A 19,543-nucleotide genomic window follows, 5' to 3' on the forward strand; every position below is an offset into this window, starting at 1 on the left:
TACAGCTTTGCCTCATCTGATCTTTCTGCCCTTATTTCTCACTATATTCCTGTGTCTGACCTTTCACTTCTGCCATCCTCAGCTGCCTAAAGTGTCAGACGTATAGTGGGGGAGTTGCCCATGTTTCTTTATTGCCTCTAGGACTGAATTCTTTCCTTGGATATGTATATAGCTCTGCTGCCTAAAACTCTTTCATCCTTCAGATCCCTTCTTAAAAAACAAAAGCAAAACCCCTCTCCTGTTTCATGAGATATTTGGCTGAACCCCTAAATGTTGCTCCCCAGCCATAGCCTAGCTTGAGTCCATTTAACAGTATTTGCTCACATTTAATCCTTATTGTCCCTTTCTTTCTCTGCCCTCTTTTCGTTGGCTTCTCCATTGCTGAATTTAGACAGGAGACCCCTGGATAAAGGGACCAATCTGTTTTATTTATGAAACTCTCAAATAATATATGTACACATTATTAAACACCAATAATGGCAATACAGATTAAGTCTCCCTTATCCAAAATGCTTCGACTCAGAAGAATTTTGAGTTTTGCAGTTTTTCAAATTTTGGAATATTTTCATATACATAATGAGATATCTTGGAGATGGGACCCAAGTCTAAACTTAAAATTCATTTCTGTTTCATCTACACCTTTTACGTATAGCCTGAAGGAAAGGTTATACACAATGTTTTTAATACTTTTGTTCATGAAACAAAAATTATGTACACTGAATCATCAGGAAGCAAAAGTGTCACTATCTCAAGCCACTCATTCTGAGGAAGTAGACTGAAGTCTACAAAAGTTCACTCTGCCAACTTCTTCTTTTCAGTTAGTCTCAAAGTGCTTCAAATCTCTCTACAAACTCAAGCCACTCATGTGGACATTTTTGCAATATTTTGGATTTTAGAATTCAAACGTGTACGTTTTCTTGTTGGCTTCTGAAAGGAACAGAAAGTGGTGGCTTGGTTTTGGAAACAATGTCATATAAAAATGTGAAATATTTATTTGATTTCTTAGGCAAATTTTATAGATCTAAATCTCGATAGACACACACCTAAGCAGTTTACATTCCCCAAATTTCATTGCAGGTGGTTTTATCAGAAGATTAATTTTATATTGAAAGCAATATATCTTGGGTCATATGTTTAAGTTAGAGAAAAATTAATCCCTGATCTTTTCATGTTCCTGGCACAATTTACAGTGTTCCTTATTTCTTTCTTGATAGAAAAGAGGAAATTTCTACAGAGAAAACCAGTGGCAAAAAACCTGAAGAATCGCCTTCCCTTGCTACAGGTAAAATTAAACATGTGTTGTGCTTCTTTCCCTTAAAACTGGGGTAGCCAGTTGTGAGGTGTCTGAGGCTACAGTAATTGTGTGCCTCAGGACAGGAACCCCAGAATTGTTTTTAATGGGGGGTGCTCAACATTGACAAGCAGAACATTATTCATCTTTCTTAATCTGTAAGGTACTTTTTTTTACAAGACAATGGCATTTAATGCATTGCATTAAAATAACAGCAACAACCACCAGAAACAGGAAGCAATTTGACTACAATGAAAGCAGCAGCAATATAATAAAAATAAATAATAAAATAAAATAAATATTATAAAATAATAATAAAAAACACCCCACACTTGATATATCAAGCATATACCAGTACACACACACACACACACACACACACACACACACTCTATTAGGTGAATGCAAATATGCCTACAGTGTGCCCTTAGTATCTGCTGGGGTTTGGTTCCAGGACACCCTGTGGATACCAACATTTGTGGATGCTCAAGTCTCATTAAATACAATGGCACAGTAAAATTGTGTCTCTTATATAAAATAGCAAAATCAAGGTTTGCTTTAGAAGAGTGTGTGTGTGTGTGTGTGTATTAAAGTTGTGGATAGTTGAATCCATGGATAAAGAATCCATGGATATGGAGAAACACCTGTACAAGGTCCCCTATCATATCTCTCCTTTTACTACACTACTTTAAAAATAACAGCTTCAGAGACATGTTAGAAGACATAGTATTTACAGACATAATACTCTCAAAAGAAAATGTGAAAATATGTTTATCTACCAAGGTTGAAATGGTGGAGAATCAGGTGTAGGGTACAGTCAGGGGAGGGCAAATTACGTCTCCTGTCTGTTATCATTCACTCATTCTTAAATATGAAAACTTTTACAAACACAAATGTCTACTTAGAACTGTCCTCCATGTGTTCAGTATAGCGTACTCCAAAGCAAGCATGCATACATAGTGTAGAATGAAGGCAGCTTTTGTTATTCCTGGGAGGGTTATTAATCTACAATAACTGCCCGAAATTTTGTGTGTATGTTCTCAGTGGTGTCACCAGCTAGGGTATCAACTGATGTGGTGGGCTGTCAGTGGTGGTGGTGGGTTGCCTGCCCCATTCCCTCCTGCTAAACTCCCCACCTGGGGAGGGAGTACAGGTGAGCAAGTTAGCAGTAGGAGATAGGGTAGGTCACCCCCTCTGCCAGCAGTCCTCCACATTGGGTGACATCATAGCTATTGACACCACTGAAAACATACACATAAAGTGGCTGGGCAAGTGATGCAGTGGGAGGGAACAGCAGGGGCACATTCACCCCTCCTGCTCCACCATTGCCAGAGAGAAAGCTTGGTGATGGAGCAGCCTAGAAGGACACACATTTGCCCCTCCTGCTCCTCTCTCTGGGTTTCTCAAGAGGTAAGTGACGCAGTGGGATGAAACAGAAAGGGCACATGCTGCCTCTCTACATCTTCTGCTTAGCCTTCCTCCTCACAAAGCAAGCCAGAGCAGCAGGTACCAGGTGTGCACACATACACACTGAAGGAGGAGGAGGGCCCAAACAGGTGTCACCCCTCCTCACGAGTATCCAGTGCGGTCTGAAACACCATACCACACCACACACACACACACACACACACACACACACACACACACACACAGAGTCATGCCTATGTAAGTTCTTGATCATTTAGTACACTTCTGATTCCTCAGAGGGGTCAATGACAGAAATGGGCAGGGGGATGTGCAACCTATTAAAAAAGTGAATTGCTACTCCTTGAGACTTCCAGGAAAGATAATACACTCTTTTTGTCAGAAAATGGGCAGTATAGGCAGTACAGAGGGATTTAAGAACTGCAAAAATAGCTTAGAGAAGCAGTTGTACTTTGCTTACCTAGCTACCCCTCTTAACACTGAAGAATGTGATCTTGTTGTCATCACTATATAGTATTCAGAACAAAGCTTAGAAATGTTAGTGTTAAGGCAGTAATGCTAATTCATCAAAATAAGTTGATTTGTTCAGATCAAACAGTTAAGAAAAGTTTATAAAATGAATTTCTTGATTAATTTGCTAAGTTGTTAAATTAAATGCACTTTTAAAAAATTACCAGTATCATCTCACAGTAATGAGAACCATTAATCGTTCCTGAAAAATATTCCTGTTGCTATGTAACAATTCATTTTAAAAAATTAAATTGTAAAAAAATTAAAGGTAACCAAATGTTACATAGTTAGATTTGTTGGCATGTAACAAATTTTAATTGTTACATGGCAACAGGATTATTTTTCAGGGATGATTAATGATTTTCATTACTGTGAGTTAACACTGGTGGTGGAGCTTTTAGTAATTTTAAGTCCATTTAATTTTAACTGAAAATTTCAAAAATTGGTGGAGCAAGAGGTTAATTTCCATGCTCTTGTTCAGAATTCTGAAACATAACAAAATGATGGATGTCATCCTGTTTATTTGTCCTAGCTAGAATAGACTAATTCAGTCATTGAATGGTGATCCAACATGCAGCTAAATCTCATGGATTCAAGTCGAACAACAGGATGTAGGCCAAAATGAGTTAACGAGTTGTTAAACACATTTCCAGAGAGCAGCTAAAGTATGATAACAGAAATGAGCAGACAAGAAATGGGCAACATTCCATTTTGAAGTATGACACTCTTACCACATGAAAACATGCATTCATTCTGTATGATACTGTAAAACTCTTTCACCCAGAAGCAAAGACTGTATGTAAAGGAATGGCATTGCAGGGCCAAAGTAGATAGAAAAGCATTAATGTAATGTAAATAGCAGGTTCAGTGTGGGTTCTTGTTTGGATCAGGGCCAGAGGAAGGAAGGGAGCATTACCGCTGTGCTCTCTGTTGTTGTCCCAGCCTGAATCACAATAGCTCACATTTTCTTATGCTTTTAAAAAGCTTTTTTTTTAAAAAAAATCCAATTGTCTAGCTTTCTGAAGGATTGTGGGAGTTGTATTTCAAAGAGGGAACTTTTCCAGATCATGACTGCATGCAGTGGACGACGGGTTTCCATTTTTACAGATGAAATTTTAACTTCAGATGCAAACAAGCCTGCAGTGTCTATCTCCTCCTTCCCTAAAATTGCGGCCCCAATATCCACTGTTTATTTTATTTTTCAAATCACCAATTGTTAATTGTATGAATGACACCATGGAGTTTATCACATGGAGGCAGAAACTAGATTTAAAGTCAAAACAACCTGCTTTTGCATATGACATTCAGGGTTAATCAGAACAGAAAGTAGGAAAAACCTGCAAATGCAGGTTATTTTTCAGACGACATTTGGGTGAAAGAGAAATGACAGAAAAATAAACCAAACTTCGGAAAGTAAAAAGGAGTGGGCTTTGGCGACTTTCTGTTCAGGTTAATGTCATGTTATTTTTTCTTTACACAAACACATTTTGCAGGTTTTTTACAGACTTTTAAACCCTGTTTCTGCATGGAATTTAAGCAATTTGTCTCCGTGTGATAAACTCCCATGTCTAGTTTTGGCCCTTAGCAATGTGCACATTTACTCAGAACTAACTCCAAGTGAATTCAAGAGGGCTTACTCATTGTATGTGATTGGACACCCAAATTGTGTCTTTGCATTATTATTATTATTATCATTATTATTATTATACAGAAAACAAAATCTGGGTTTATTATTTTGTTTTCATTGAAGATTTTCAGACCAGCACTTAAGCGCTTGTAAAATGCTGCTAAATCGTTTAGGAAGTGTGGGAAAGCCTGACTTGCTTCCTAACCATGAGTGGATCATCGGCTCCCCACAGCATCCCTGAATCGTTTGGGGAGAGGCAAATTCTTATGAACAGAAACTTTGCATTCATAGGAATTTGCCTCTCCCTGAATGATTTAGGAATGCTGGAGGGGAGCCGATGATCCCCTGACATTTAGGAAACACGTCAGGCTTTCACACATGTGTGCTTCTTAAACGATTTAGCAGCATTTTACCAGTGCTTAAGTGCTGGTCTGAAGATCTTCATTGTTTCAGACAGAAATTCTTCGGTTTTGTTATTTTGTTATGCTGTTGATACTGGGCGCATGCATACACACAAAATTAAACTCCATCTTCTTCATCCCTCTCTACCTTTGTACCCAGCAGCCCCTACAGGCACCCTGGTGAATGAAATCGTCAACGACACCAAGATTCCTGTGAAGGTGAGGAAGTATTTTTACATTCCATCTAGCTAGGCAATTGCTCCTGGTTTTCTGACTCAGTAACTTGCAGAGTGATTTCATTCAACGCCATTAGGTTTTCTTTACATCCACTTATGATGTAAATGTTTTATTAGTGTCTTTCCACTGAGCTAATTGTGAATGATGTTTCCTGCCCAGGCTTATGGAAAATAAATGGCCCTTTGAGGTGTCTGTAAAGCAAAGATTCTGTTCACATCTGTTAATCACCTCTTTAAGTCCCATAATCTATTTCCATTACGCAATAGGAATTCATGTGTTGTTTTAGAAGTATTGGAGATAATATTTCTAAGGTTTTCTAAGGAAAGTATTAAGAGCAGTGAACTGGTTTGTTGAGGGGGGGAGTTCTTCCAGGCACTAACTCTCTGCAAGACCTTACAGGCTGAAAGTTTTAAAAGTGGATAATTAACCAAGTGAGAATGAGGTAGAAGGACAAGCTGATTTTACAACAAAACCAATTATTTCTTTAAAATTAAAAAGACAGAAAAAGATAGCAGCAGAAACCAACAAAAGTCTGTACTCGATACTTTTCTCAAAGTAAAAGAAGAGTTCAGCAGCATAGAAGCCAAAACACTACTGATGAACCTAAGTGGGCTAGAGGGGTGTAGCTAAATTTAAGGGACTACAGATAGATTTTCTCACCCTCCAATGTGAAGAAGATAACTGGAGATTGGAACAGCAGAGGCAAGTCTCAGAGAGAGACTCTCTGTATCTGTATTTAACCTAACCTGAAGGCTGTTAAAGAGAACACCTTTAAGTGGAGCAAAACATGACCTCAGCGCTGTTCTATGGAAGATTAAAACAAAAACAAAAAGCATGTGCAGAGGTGAACAACCCTTTCAGGCAGTGGCAAAGACTTTTAGATGGTCTGGGCAGTACAGAACAATGGGCTGCATGCACAAGACAAAAGCCAATTAAGTATAAATATATACCCTCTTTCAAATCTAGATGGATTTCTCAACCTCTCTGGATGCTGCACAATCCCTCACAATGGGGGGTGTACCAGTCTGAGCCAGTTTCACAGATTTCCATTTAGTGGAGGGAAACAAGACAGTTAAGGATCGATTGCTGTCAACAATGAAACTATTTCCTTGTCAGCAATAGGGAGGGAGTTGGAAAGAATATCCAGTTAGCACTTTAACATAAGGCTTGGCTTTTTTTTCCCCAAAGATGGACAAGGGTCCAGACCACCAGCAGCCCTACCTGTCCGGTATGCTTTTTTAACAATTCATATGGATTCTGGCAACAGACAGCTTTCTTGCTTTATGCATCGAAGTCTAATACTCATATTTATTGAGTATAACATGTACGAGAAGGAGAAAGATTAAGGAAGAAATGGGTAGACCAAGGATGGGCAACAGTGAGAGGGGCAAATATTTATCACAACAGAAGTCTACACTGTCACATTTTTGACTAACAATTAGCCAAAAGTCAGAAGCAGAAGCCACTTGTATTTCTGATTTCCAAGTGTGTTGGCAAGTTTTTGAAGATTTGTTTTTAATAAATCTACGCTTCCAGGATTAATGATTGATACTTAGAATCATAGAATCGTAGAGTTGAAAGAGACCCCAAGGGCCATCCAGTCCAACCCCCTGCCATGCAAGAAATCACAATCAAAGCATCCCCAACAGATGGCAATCCAGCCTCTGTTTAAAGACTTCTAAGGAAGCAGACTCCAGTACACTCTGAGGGAGTGTATTCCACTCTCAAACAACCATTACTGTCAGGAAGTTCCTCCTAATGTTGAGGTGGAATTGTTAGAGAAAAAAGATCTTTGGGATGGTTGATGTCTCTTCTTACCGGTGGTTTGAACTGGTACCAACTGAAACAGATGCAGTCTTCTCAGCTACTCAGGATCAAAGTAACTTCCACACAGATTTTCACTCAAATGAGGGTTTATTAACTTTGTTGCTATTTACACTTTACAGCAAGCTACTATACATCTATTCTCTTTCAGAGTCCATGCTAGAAGCTTGAATGTGACATCAGTCTTTTTTCTCTCAAAAGATCAACCTTCCCACCAAGTGGACACACCTCTTTCCCATGAAGTCACCATACTACACAAGACCATAACAATAATACATTTGTTTATATTATGTCTCAGCACATGTCCTTGAAGACTTGCTCTTCCAGGCCTAGCCTTTCTGGCCTGCAACAGGAACCATTTTAAACCTTAGTTAACCATTGACACATCTGAACATTTTCAATACAATTTAGAAATATATTTTAACAGGAATCTCTTTTCCTGTAGCTTGCATCCATTGCTCCAGGTCCTGTTCTCTGGAGCAGCAGAAAGCAAGCTTGCTCCTTTCTCAATATGACATCCTTTTTGGGGGAAGAGGGTTCACCTGAAAGAATTTGTGGGTGTAGAAGTTTTGGAAGCTGTCAGAGGGCTTGGGGGGCAGTCCTGGGGTTGCGTGCAGCTCATGGGCCACAGTTTACCTACCCCTGGTGTAGAATGCGAGACTCCTATCAAGATCATTTCGATGCTGTTTTTACACCACTGTAGACTAAAATACTGTATGTTTTAGAGGCTCAACTCGCACTGTAAACTGATCCTCTAAAATATATTTTAATCCATGGATGGGAAACCTGTGGTCCTCCAGAAGATTTGGCTTTTAGCTTCCAGCACAATGGTAAGAGATTGTGGGAGTTTCAGTCCAAAACATCTGGAGGACCACAGTTCATGACCAGCCATACTATACATGTGATCCATACAATTACTTGAGGGGGGTTTGTGGGAAAGATAACAGATATCTAGCCACACTGGCCTTAAGACAAATTCCCAAAATACATAATATGGTAATATTTTTTTTGTCTTTTGTTGCCTTCAGATCACCTAATGACTTATTAGACCAGGGGTAGGCAACCTGCGGCCCGCGGGCCGGATGTGGCCCGGCAAGGCCTTGGGACCGGCCCCAGCCTGGTCCTGCCGCTGATTGCCACTGGGGCCTTTGGAGGACAATTGTCTATAGAAGCCTCAGAAACATGCATTTATATTAACATTTTTTAAAAAATCAGCAAATTTTTTCACATGTCCTCCATTTTTTTAAAAAAAAAGTGTCTTCCATTTGAAAATTTTGTCCTACATTTGTCCTGGTTTATTTATATATTTAATTTTTTTAAAATATATTTAATTATTTATTTTTTGGCTTCGGCCCCCCAGTTGTCTGAGGGACAGCAACCTGGCCCCCGGCTCAAAAAGATTGCCTACCCCTGTATTAGACCAACCAAAAAAAAGGGGGGGGGGATATTTGCAGGTTTTCAAAAATCTCCAGCCTTCTTCATCACACAACATGTTACCAAAATCATGGGGGGAAGGACAGTGGTGTGGGGACTGGAGCTAAAGTCACATAATCTGCATGTTGCCTTGAGATGTATTGAGCTGAAAAATTCTGCAAACTGTCGAAGGGGGTATTGCCTTTTTTTCCTAGGTGAGTCCATAGGTTTGCTGGGAGCAGGAAAACAGCAACATGTGATTTTCTAGTTTGAAAATACGTTACTCCACTGTAAACTCTCCATATTGAGGAAAGCTGTCAAGGTCCATTCTCATTGGGAAATAGATTAGCCAGCCTTTATATTGACAAATCTGGAGATAATTTGAGGTGATGGTTTATGGAAAGATTGTTCATATGACCCAAATCGGGTAGCCTTACCTAATGAGATTGGAAGAGTGGAAAGCATATAGCCTCTAGGCCCTGTGTGGCCCCAAACCCGATTTTCTGATACTTGAGAGATAGCTGCATATTCTGATGGTTCACTCAGGAATTAGGATTTCCCCCCTTCTATATGGGGCAAATTATGGTGAAGCAGAATATCTTAACAAATCTCTTCAGGGACACCTAGAAGTATTAAGTGAGGATACCTTCATTTGCTCCCCAGCCTCATCCCTGTGTAAGAAGGAAGATGAGAGAGCAAAGCATTCTCAAGAAAGGGAGTCCCATTTATATCCAGGAAGTATAGCTCTGGATCAAAATGAACTTCTCCACCAAAACAGAATTATGTTGCCCCAATGTAATTTTTTCTTTTGTTCCCATATTTCTAGCATTTGTGACAGTGAAACAATGAACATTCTTTACACCTCAAACTCCTCTATTGGCTGTGTTCGCATTCCCTGAGTTACTTTGCCCTCCCCTTTTCTTTGGATGCCTACATTCTGTTTCTAGATGCTCAACTGATGTTGTTACTGCACTATCAGAAATCTGGGATATCTGATTAGTGATTCATGATCCTCTTCCCCAGCAGGAATTTAGGAGTCTCCATAAAAACTGACACTCGGAGAATTAATTTTTCTTGCAGTTGGGATATTAGCCTTTTATTTAATGGGATGCAAACTTTTTTCTTCCTATTCTCTCAGGAGATAAAGCCAGAGGTTCCAAACATAGTTTCTGAACATCCTGTGGAACAGATGGTGGAATTCAGTGTTACTCTCACCAACCAGGAATACACCCCAGAACTGAGTGACCCTACAACTCCTCAGTACCAGAAACTAGCTGCAAAATTCCAGCTTCAAGTAAGAGCACACACTTATCTCATAGCAACAAAAGCTACGCAAAAGCTATGCTTGTTTGATGAGATGGTCAGTTGGTTGGTCTAGTAATGGTAGAACATTAAAGACACACTGCAGTGTATTTAATACAAATAAAACAGCTGCTGTCTGCTTAGAAATAACAATTACATAATGTTTAATAAGAAAGGTGGAATTATACTTTAGAACAGTGATTTCCACCCAGAGTTTGGGGATCACTGTTTTAGACAGTAATCCTATGGGTGTGGCCCATTAAACTCCATGAACAGCTGAAGAAGCATGCTAAGACTAAGGTTTATGAATGCTTTAGGTTTCCAAATAAGTATAAAAAATAAAGGGAGGGGGAGAGGGCCATCCAGCCAAATCCCACTATTGATTCAACATGGGAAATCCAAGAGCTTCCATCTCTCCCACTGATACAAGTAGCACTACTAACTTGTTGTGATTCAGATCCTGTTATCAGTTTCATACATAATTCATTCTTATGAGTTGCCTCCTAAAATGTCATGCTGGTATCTTTACACTAAGTACCATAGAACCTTTACCTTGACTTACTTCAACACTGTGCCATCTGCCTAAAAGGGATATATTCACATGGTCTCCCAACATATGTGTCATAGTCTATCAGGTCCGTTACAAGAGTTGGCCATGTGCTTCTCTACTGCCTGTGCTACAAGGACATTCATCCTTTACAAATTGCTCAGTTTTAGCAGCTTTTCTGGGCAAATCCAATAATTTTTATTGTACTTCATTCAGATTTTGTTAATGAAAAAAATGTTTTCTATATTCTAATAATAGCCAGCTGATTAAACCTTCTTAGTAATTTGATCAGTAGTAGCAGGCTCCACTAGGTTTATTATGGAATACACCAATATTTGTGTTGTGGGCCTGGTACTTACCGGCCTTTCAGGTGCCTTTGTCACGTGCGAGGGTTGCCTGCGGGGCAGAGCGCCCACACACCCCGCAACCCTTGCATGTTACAAGGGTGTAACAATGGCAGCGCCCTGTTTTCATGGGCGCCACCATTGTTACGTAAGTGATGCATGGCATCTGAACGGCACTTACGTAATGAGTGCACCAGTGGCGCACTTGTTACGCTGCCGCCACGGCTTCAAAAGAACCCACTTTTTGCGAGTTCTTTTTCCACTGGCAGGAAGTGTCGCCATTTGGCAGCTGAGGCTTCCCTCTGGCAGAAAAACAGGCGCCAGCAGGCTGCCCTTTTTGGGTGGTCTGTACCATGCCATAGTTATGCACATGTGCTGGACATTTCATGGACTTGTAATCTGTATCTGGGCAATTTGTATTTGTTTGTTTTCTAAGTATAAAAGCTGGTCTATAACTGTACTAAAATTATGTATGTAGTGTTAGCAAAACACCATTCTCACATTCACTGCACTGAAAAGCCAGGAGCATATCAAAACCTACCTAAGTAAACCAGTGGCAGAGGTTGAATCAACAAGTTATAGAAACAGGTTTCACTCTCCTGATGGGGCCATATTTGTTATGAACAGGTGCAGTAACAGTGATGGTGTTGGTGTTCTTCCCATATTATGATTTCAAGAGAGATGGCTGTGTTAGGCTTTACTTTGCTAGAAGACTATTTGTTGTATTCACTGCAAAAGACAAACAGATTTATTATGGTAGAAATGTTCATAGATACCTTATCAGATGCTTGAAAATTGTCATATGTTACAGGTATATGCACGTATATTGTTGGGTAACGAGCATAAACAATGATGTCAAGAGGAAAAAATGCAGGAACTACAGGCAGTGATTTGTAATTTTCTCTAGCTGGGGGCAGGGGACAGGATATAAATGGATGATGGATGGAGGCATGATAATTACGTTATTAATAGTAGCCTTTGTGAAAAGTGGGGAAAACTTGTTAATGATGGCATAAGTATCCTGGCACTGGTAAACCAAATTATACTTCTAGTGATTAAAAAAAAACAACTATAACCTTCAAATGAGACTTTTAAAATACAATCACCCTGTGTCATTCATAGAATTTAATAAGACCCAGATGACATTGTATTTCATCTGTATGTTTTCTCATTACTTCTTTCATCATCTTCTTGCCCTACCACAGTCTGTACCTGTACTATCTGTTGGTTGTATTCAGTGTTGTGAGATATAAGATGTGCAAGTCTATGCTAAAAAGTCTATGTCCCCAAACTTAAGGGATAGGGGCCCAGAGGGGTGGGTGAAGATCATTGAGGTCCTGGTGGGATGACTCTAGAAGCTAATGAGCCCTGACTTCCAGGAGGGGAAATGAACTGACACTGAAGGATCTCACAATGACCCACTTCATTTCTGCCATAGTAGCAAGGCAATGGTAGATTCAGTTCTACAATGTGGACCAGTCAGTTCCTATGGTGTGATATTCCATTGTGTTTTAGGAAAATTGGCCCAAACAAAAGTTTTATAAGTGCCAACTTAAGAGCCACATAGATATACTAGTAATATGTAAGTGTGATACATATTAAGATTAAATAAATAAAATGTAAAATAATTCTCCATAGAATTATAACCCTTAAGAGTTACAGAGTTTCTGGTTTGTGTGTACTTCTATGGGACAATCTCTCTATATATGTGTGGGGAAGCTTGCACATCAAGGAAGAAGCTTGTAGCTTCAGCCGTTAAGTGCATTCTGAGATGTTAACAGGCCTATGAGAAGCCTAAATATTACTCAGTTGTACACCATCTCCAATGTTCTTGGCTGGGCAGTGGAAGTTGGTGGCTCTGACATCAGTGGGGTTGCGAATCTGCATTGCGTTTTAGGCTTGACTTTACAGGTGTTATCCAAGATTCTGAATCTAAAACATATTCACCACCTTGGATAGTTCCTTTAAAGTTTGGCTGGGTGTGACATCTGTTCCCCCACTGGACTAAAGAGCATTTCCAGGATCTCTTCAGCAACATAAGGCAGACTGCAGAGATACCCAGTCAGCAGACAGCATGAGCCATACCACACACCATTAAGAAAAGTCATTTGAGTCTAATCAGGAGTTAATGGACAGTACTTTGTAGTGATTTCATTTCAACAATAAATATAATGAGCAATTTAAATACAAATGCTGAATGAAATTAACCACTGTTGTCTGAGCTACTTTTCGAAGAGAGCTACCAAGGGACCCAAAAGCATGCAATCTCCTCTAGTCATTTGGGCATTATCCCTCTTCCCTAAGAGTTAGAGCAGCAAAGGCATGTTTATATCATTGCCACATCTAACTGTATGCTTCATTAGCTATTTAGTAGTCAGCAATTAATGATCTGAAGGTTGCTTAGTTGAAAGTTAAGCAAAAGTCAGCATGGCAAGTAGGGAGAGCAAGAATGCAGGAATGCTCCTTGGAGTATTCTCTTTGCCTTTTGAATTCTAACATCAATTGCACATGTAATGCTCATCCCAGGAGCACTGAAAGAACTATCAGATAATCTTTTCCTGAGCCATAACATGAATTTTCATGCAATGTTATGAGCAATGGCCTGTATCCGACTGGTGTTGTAGTTGTTAACTGCCTTTGTGCCGATCTTGACCCATAGCAACCCTATGGATGAGACATGTCCGGGTCTCCATGTCCTCTACTGCTCTGCCCAGCTCCTGCACCCTCATATTTGTGGTCTCTTTAATAAAGTCCATCCATCTAGCATATGGCCTTCCTCTCTTTCTACATCCCTCCACCTTTCCTAATATTATTGCCTTTTCCAACGATTCATTCCTTCTCATGTGTCCAAAGTATGACAGCTTAAGTCTTGTCATCTTGGTTTCTAGTGATATTTCTGACTTGATCTGCTCTAGGACCCATTTGTTTGTTGTTTTGGCTGCACCACATCTCAAATGAATTAATTTTCCTCCTATCTTCTTTCTTGACTGTCCAGCTCTCACATCCATACATGGTAATAGGGAATACAATGACTTGTATGATCCTGATTTTTGTGCTGAGTTGTATATCTTTGCATTTTAGGATCTTTTCTAGTTATTTGTTCTTTTTGCTGTCCATGGTATCATCAGCACTCTTATACTTGGGATCATAAATCAGAATGGGGACTGCAGTCAAGAAATCAGAAAAAGACTAAGAATGGGGAGGACAGCCATAAAAGAACTAGAAAAGGTCCTAAAGAGCAAAGACATACAACCAAGCACGAAAGTCAGAATCGTACAAACAATTGTATTCCCCATTACCATGTATGGATGTGAGAGCTGGACAATTAAGAAAATGGACAAAAAGAAAATAAATTCATTTGAGATGTGGTGCCGCAGAAGGATACCATGGACAGCAAAAAGAACAATTAGGTTGGTCCTAGAGCAGATCAAGCCTGAAATTTCCCTGGAGGCAAAGATGACTAAACTGAGGCTGTCGTACTTTGGTCACATCATGAGAAGACACAACTCAGTAAAGAAAATATTGTTGGGCAAAATGGAAGGAGTTAGGAAGAGAGGAAGATCACATGTTAGATGGATGGACTGAATTAATGAGGTCACAGGTATGAATCTGCAGAAAGTGGGAAGAATAGTGGAGGACGGGGTGTCTTGGAGATGTCTCATCCACAGGGTTGCCATGTGGTGAGATTGACTTGAAGATAGTTAACAACAACAACAAATTGGAGAGAAGGGGAACTGTTTTAACTGGAATATTCCCTCCATGATACTTATATGTGATAATAATGGCATAAATACATTTTTTGGACTACAATTGGACCACAAACTCGCCAATCAGCATGACAAGCAGCCATGTTAGTTGGAAGATTCTTGGAGTTATAGTTCCAGAAGGAAGGTTTCCAGGCTCTACATGAATCACCAGAGGGGGTGGCTGTACTTCTTTTGACCATTCAATGGTATAGTAATTATCTGTAGCGTTTGACAGAATGACACTGCCTGATCTAGACCATTATATGGATGGGAGGGAATGTGTACCTGCATGCCCTACTCCAACCCTGTAATCTCTCCCTGTGCAGGCTGGATCAGAACATCCCAATATCAACAGGATGACAATAGCATATCAAGAGCACAGGTCAATGGCACTGTTGATTGTTAGGTTCCTCCTGCTTGGTGACTGACAATGTGATTTTGACCTAGTTGTGTTGAATTATGCACACACAAACCTAAATTTAGACATTTGGCATTTAGATGTACATATGGATGCAGTGGATGGTAAGTGTATGGGATGGCAAAGATCCTATGTATAGAAGTCAAAATTAAACAGTTTAATATTAGTTCCATGACCACTATCCTTGGTGATTGACCATTTTATCCTGATCTACTTTGTTTTTGGCTGTCTTTGGCTGTCTTGTCTCCATATGGATGTTTGGGATGGCAGTGGCAAGTAGGCTGATACACAATCAACCTGAACCAGGTTGATAGGATGTGCCCCAAACTCATTTGGTGGGAAGAGATGAAACATTGTCTAGGTTTTTATCCATTAATCCAAGCAATATTTAAGCATATTTGCATTAAAATGCTAAATTAAAATCTACCAGGTGTAAGGCTGTTGTGAATTTTCCAGTATTCTTCCAAAGTACCACAGCTTTGTTTCACAAATGCTAGAACAGAACATTTGTTAATTTCTGTGTCAGAAAAAATGAATATATGATTAAAGCAATCCTACCGTCCCACTGACTTCTTGTCTTTCTTTCTCTCTAACAGATGCAAAAAATATTTGAGAAACTTGCAGGATTCAAAGAAATCCGTGTGTTAGGATTTAGGTAAGTGCTAACATAATTCCAGGTAAAGATAAATATCCTCTCATATCACTAAGACAACAAATAAAATACTGTTATAGAGCAACATTTGAGAATTCCCTGGGAATGAGGGGAGGTTGGCCTGGGAGACATTATGGTGATTGCATAGCTAAGTAGTTGATTGTGAATTCTGGCCTATATCTCCAGCTTTAAAAAAAAGTTTATTTTTTTCAGTCATGATCTGTCACAGAATCCCTAATGACCTCCCAGGGAAGCTTGAGGTTCCAGTGAACCCTGGCTAAGAAACCATGACTTAAAATATTGGCTATATCTAACTGCTGTTACTGTATTTTGTAGAATGTACGTCATTGGCAGGTTTCATTTTTATAGAGTTTATTGTTTGTATTTACAGCAGTATGTAAATCTACAGCGCTATATAAATAAAGTATAATAATAATAATAATATTCTATTGTGGTCAAAAAGCACAAATACTTTTTGAATACACACATAAAAAAGTCACAAATGAAGCCAGCCCTATATTGCTCTGGAGATAAACCATAGGTTTGTAGCAGGTGCCCACCCTAATGTGACTATGCAGAATAAGTCATGTACATGAAGCACACTTTTGTAGTAAAATTAAAAACTATTCATAACCCAAGTGTAATTTAGCAGGGGGGAAAGAGCAACCATAATCACCCTCATTATCATTCCAGTCAGGGTATGATGTAGAATCTAGATTTTTTAGTATTAGTAGTTTATTATTATTATTAGTATTAGTATTATTACCCTTTATTTATGAAGCCTGTAAGTTTACACAGGTGCCTGTACATGCACTCTTTTAGTTGAGGTCCCGCCCTTGGGCTAACAATCTAAAAAGACATGCACAGAAGGAAGAGAGGTGTGAGGAAAGGGTAGAGGTCCAGCAGTTCCTCTCTACCATCCAGGCCTGACCAAGGCAAATGGAATGGAGAAGGGCTTGCTTCAAATGGATGGTTAATCATTTCCAGGAAAATACATACTCTCAAGTAGGATAATGCAATACTACATAGCACAGGAAATGGTTTGATAACAGACACAAAAGAACACCAAATAGCAGTGAAAATATGCAATGCCTGGGAAGGCAATCTGAACAGGATGGTTTCAACTCAGTTTTGAAGCGGTTAAAGAAGTGATGGCTCTTTTGTGGGGGAAGAAGGTTCCAGAGTGGGGGCAGCAAGTGAAAAGGGGAGAATCCGGGATGGGCAGAGGAAATCCGGGGCTGGGACGCAGACCTTGACTACAGAACGGGGCCCTGGGGAGGTGAGGAGAAAAGAAGGTCGATAATAAGGAGGGCCAGTCCATGGAGGGCTTTAAATGTCGACACAGAGCTTATACTGAATGCGGAAAGGGAGGGGAGCCAGTAAGGGCCAACACAGGAGAGATTTGGTCAGACGGTGGGAGGAAGTGAAGTGCGTGCAGCTGAATCTGAAAGAGATTAAAATCAGGTGAGAAAGGAAGCCGCCAGGAGGACATTACAGTAATCAAACGTGACACAGGCATGACCAGGATCTTGGTAATAGCGAGAGATAATGGTCGATTTTGGCAATATTGTACAAGAAGAATCTACAACCTTGGCTGTGTCGGGATCGGAGGATACATGGGCCCTCTGCTCTCTGCTTGAGGAAAAAGTTCATAGAGCCAGTGGGAAAAGAACTACAGCCAATATGCAATGGTCTATATATGAAAGGGGATGAAAACTGCTTCCATCACCTGAATATGAAGTGGGAATATTACCATCCCATTGCAAACCCTCTTGATCTGATTTTGGATGGCTGAAGCTGTAGAAGGGTGAGTGGAAGAGAAAGCTCCTTCTGCTGATCTACACTGCCAATATGGAATTGCCAGTATGACAACATCAATGTTTTTAATCAGTTCCTTTCAGAGGGAAGCTCATAGCAGTAGTTGCCTTTAAGTTGACTCCAACCTATGGCAACCCTATCATTCAATTTATCTCTATGGGGGAGGTTTGCCATTTCCATCTTCTTAAAACTGAGAGAGTGTGGCTTACCCAAGGTCACCCAGTTTCTATAGGTTTCTATGGCCGAGCAGGATTTGAATCCTGGTCTCTTAAAATCCTAGAGATACCACTGAAACACTAACCAGCTGGCTCATTGAGCAGTATTCCACTCATAAAGTTTTCCACTGGTAGAAAAGATAGATAACAATCTTTACAGTTCCTCCTTCATAACAGGCCATATTGCTATCTCCTGATGCCCTCCAAGAAGATTGGAGATAGCATAGAGACATATAGGGGGTGAGAGAGCACACCTTCCCATTCTGCCACTGGAGCAGAGCATATGACATTAGAAGGAACCCCGAAACATTTCTGGATTATTTTCCTTCCGTTACTTCCTTTCATAGACAGAAAGAAAAACCTCTACAGATTAAAGTTTCTGTTTATACATTTAACATCCACATGATGTGATTGAAACAGATTTTTCATTATATTATTCAGTCAAATCATTCTCTATTTAGGGTGATGTATTAAATGATATACTAAAATGGGAAGAGGTTTGAGTAGTTGATCTGAAAGATTGCAGGTTTGCTTTGAAAGGAGGAGCAACACAACTTGTATTGAACATTTGAGCACTCTCTCTATATGTCTATGTGTGTGTGTGTGTGTGTTTACTAAGATCAACAAAATGAATATTCCCATATTCCCACCCTTTTTTCCCTTAAAGAAAACAGCCAACCATTCACAGTCATAATGTGAAAACATGCTCTAAGTTCACGTTCATATCACATCATTAGCATCACACTCTGATATGAACAAGAAAAGGACACTATGCTTAAGCTAACCAAAATCAATAATCATAGAATGTTTTCAATGATTCCATAAAATATTGGGACAATGTGGGTGGATCATGGTTAATTCAACCTAAATTATACAATTTCAATCAGCTGTTGATTGGTAAACTGACATGCAATGAATCGAACTCACTAAATAATATTCTCTATTGGAAATATAATAAGAATAAGTGCTGGTAAAGGATTTCCAAACCATTCCTTGCATAAAGGAAAGAGGGAAAGCTGATTCTCTGTGGCCATTGGCTGGTGAGTTCCTAAACCTTTTAGACTGAGTCCATTCTGGGTCACTGGGGAGGCAGAGCTAGAAGCCAAGTTCTATAAACTTCTGGCAGAATTTTTTAATATAAGTCAAGGAGGCTTGGAGACAGAGGAGAAGGTGACCTAGGGACAGTGTTCCCTTTATTTTTCACTTTTTCTCATTCACTTTTTTTCCTTAAGGCTTGTGGGGACTTTGCTCAAGGAAGTGAGTCAAGAATTTCCCTCCAGAAGGAGCTAGTACCGGAGCTCTCTAGAAACTATAGACCAGTTATTGAGTTCGCTAACAGAGCTTGGGGACAAAAGCCAAGTCAACAGGGGTCCTTTATGCTGGTGCTTAACAAGGGAAGCCCATAGTTAAGGGGATCCCACAGTCTTGTGTCAGTGTCTCTTTAGATTTCTCAGTTGGATAACGGAGGACCTTCGCAATCACATGCAACACTTGTGGGATGTCTGTCTTCTTGCCTATGGATGTGGGGAACCTCCCTCACCAAGTAAAATGGTAGTCCTCTTGCAAAAGAAAGTCCACAGCTGGAAATTGGAAAGTCCAGCAGCTGGAGATACACTTCAGCACTAGGGAGCAAGAGGCTTTCCTAGACAGGACAGACTAGATAGTCTTGGATGGGAAACACACAGAGGAATTGCTGGGAAGGGGTCAATCAAATACAAGAGGTAGATAATTGAGGAACGTCACATACAAAGTGGGGAAACCAGGATCGTTCTG

General features: G+C 39.9%; 1 protein-coding gene across 1 annotated transcript in view; it reads left to right on the forward strand.

Moving 5' to 3' along the window:
* Positions 1-19,543, forward strand: part of IMPG1 (interphotoreceptor matrix proteoglycan 1) — a 130,513-nt gene that overhangs the window by 50,992 nt on the left and 59,978 nt on the right. Inside the window, exons 5-8 of the mRNA XM_042446904.1 lie at positions 1,215-1,282; positions 5,418-5,473; positions 9,867-10,022; positions 15,682-15,740. Of these exons, the coding sequence (XP_042302838.1) occupies positions 1,215-1,282; positions 5,418-5,473; positions 9,867-10,022; positions 15,682-15,740 (339 nt within the window). The remainder of the gene's footprint in view (positions 1-1,214; positions 1,283-5,417; positions 5,474-9,866; positions 10,023-15,681; positions 15,741-19,543) is intronic.

The sequence above is a fragment of the Sceloporus undulatus genome, chromosome 1, assembly GCF_019175285.1.
Source record: "Sceloporus undulatus isolate JIND9_A2432 ecotype Alabama chromosome 1, SceUnd_v1.1, whole genome shotgun sequence".
In the NCBI taxonomy this organism is placed as follows: domain Eukaryota; kingdom Metazoa; phylum Chordata; class Lepidosauria; order Squamata; family Phrynosomatidae; genus Sceloporus; species Sceloporus undulatus.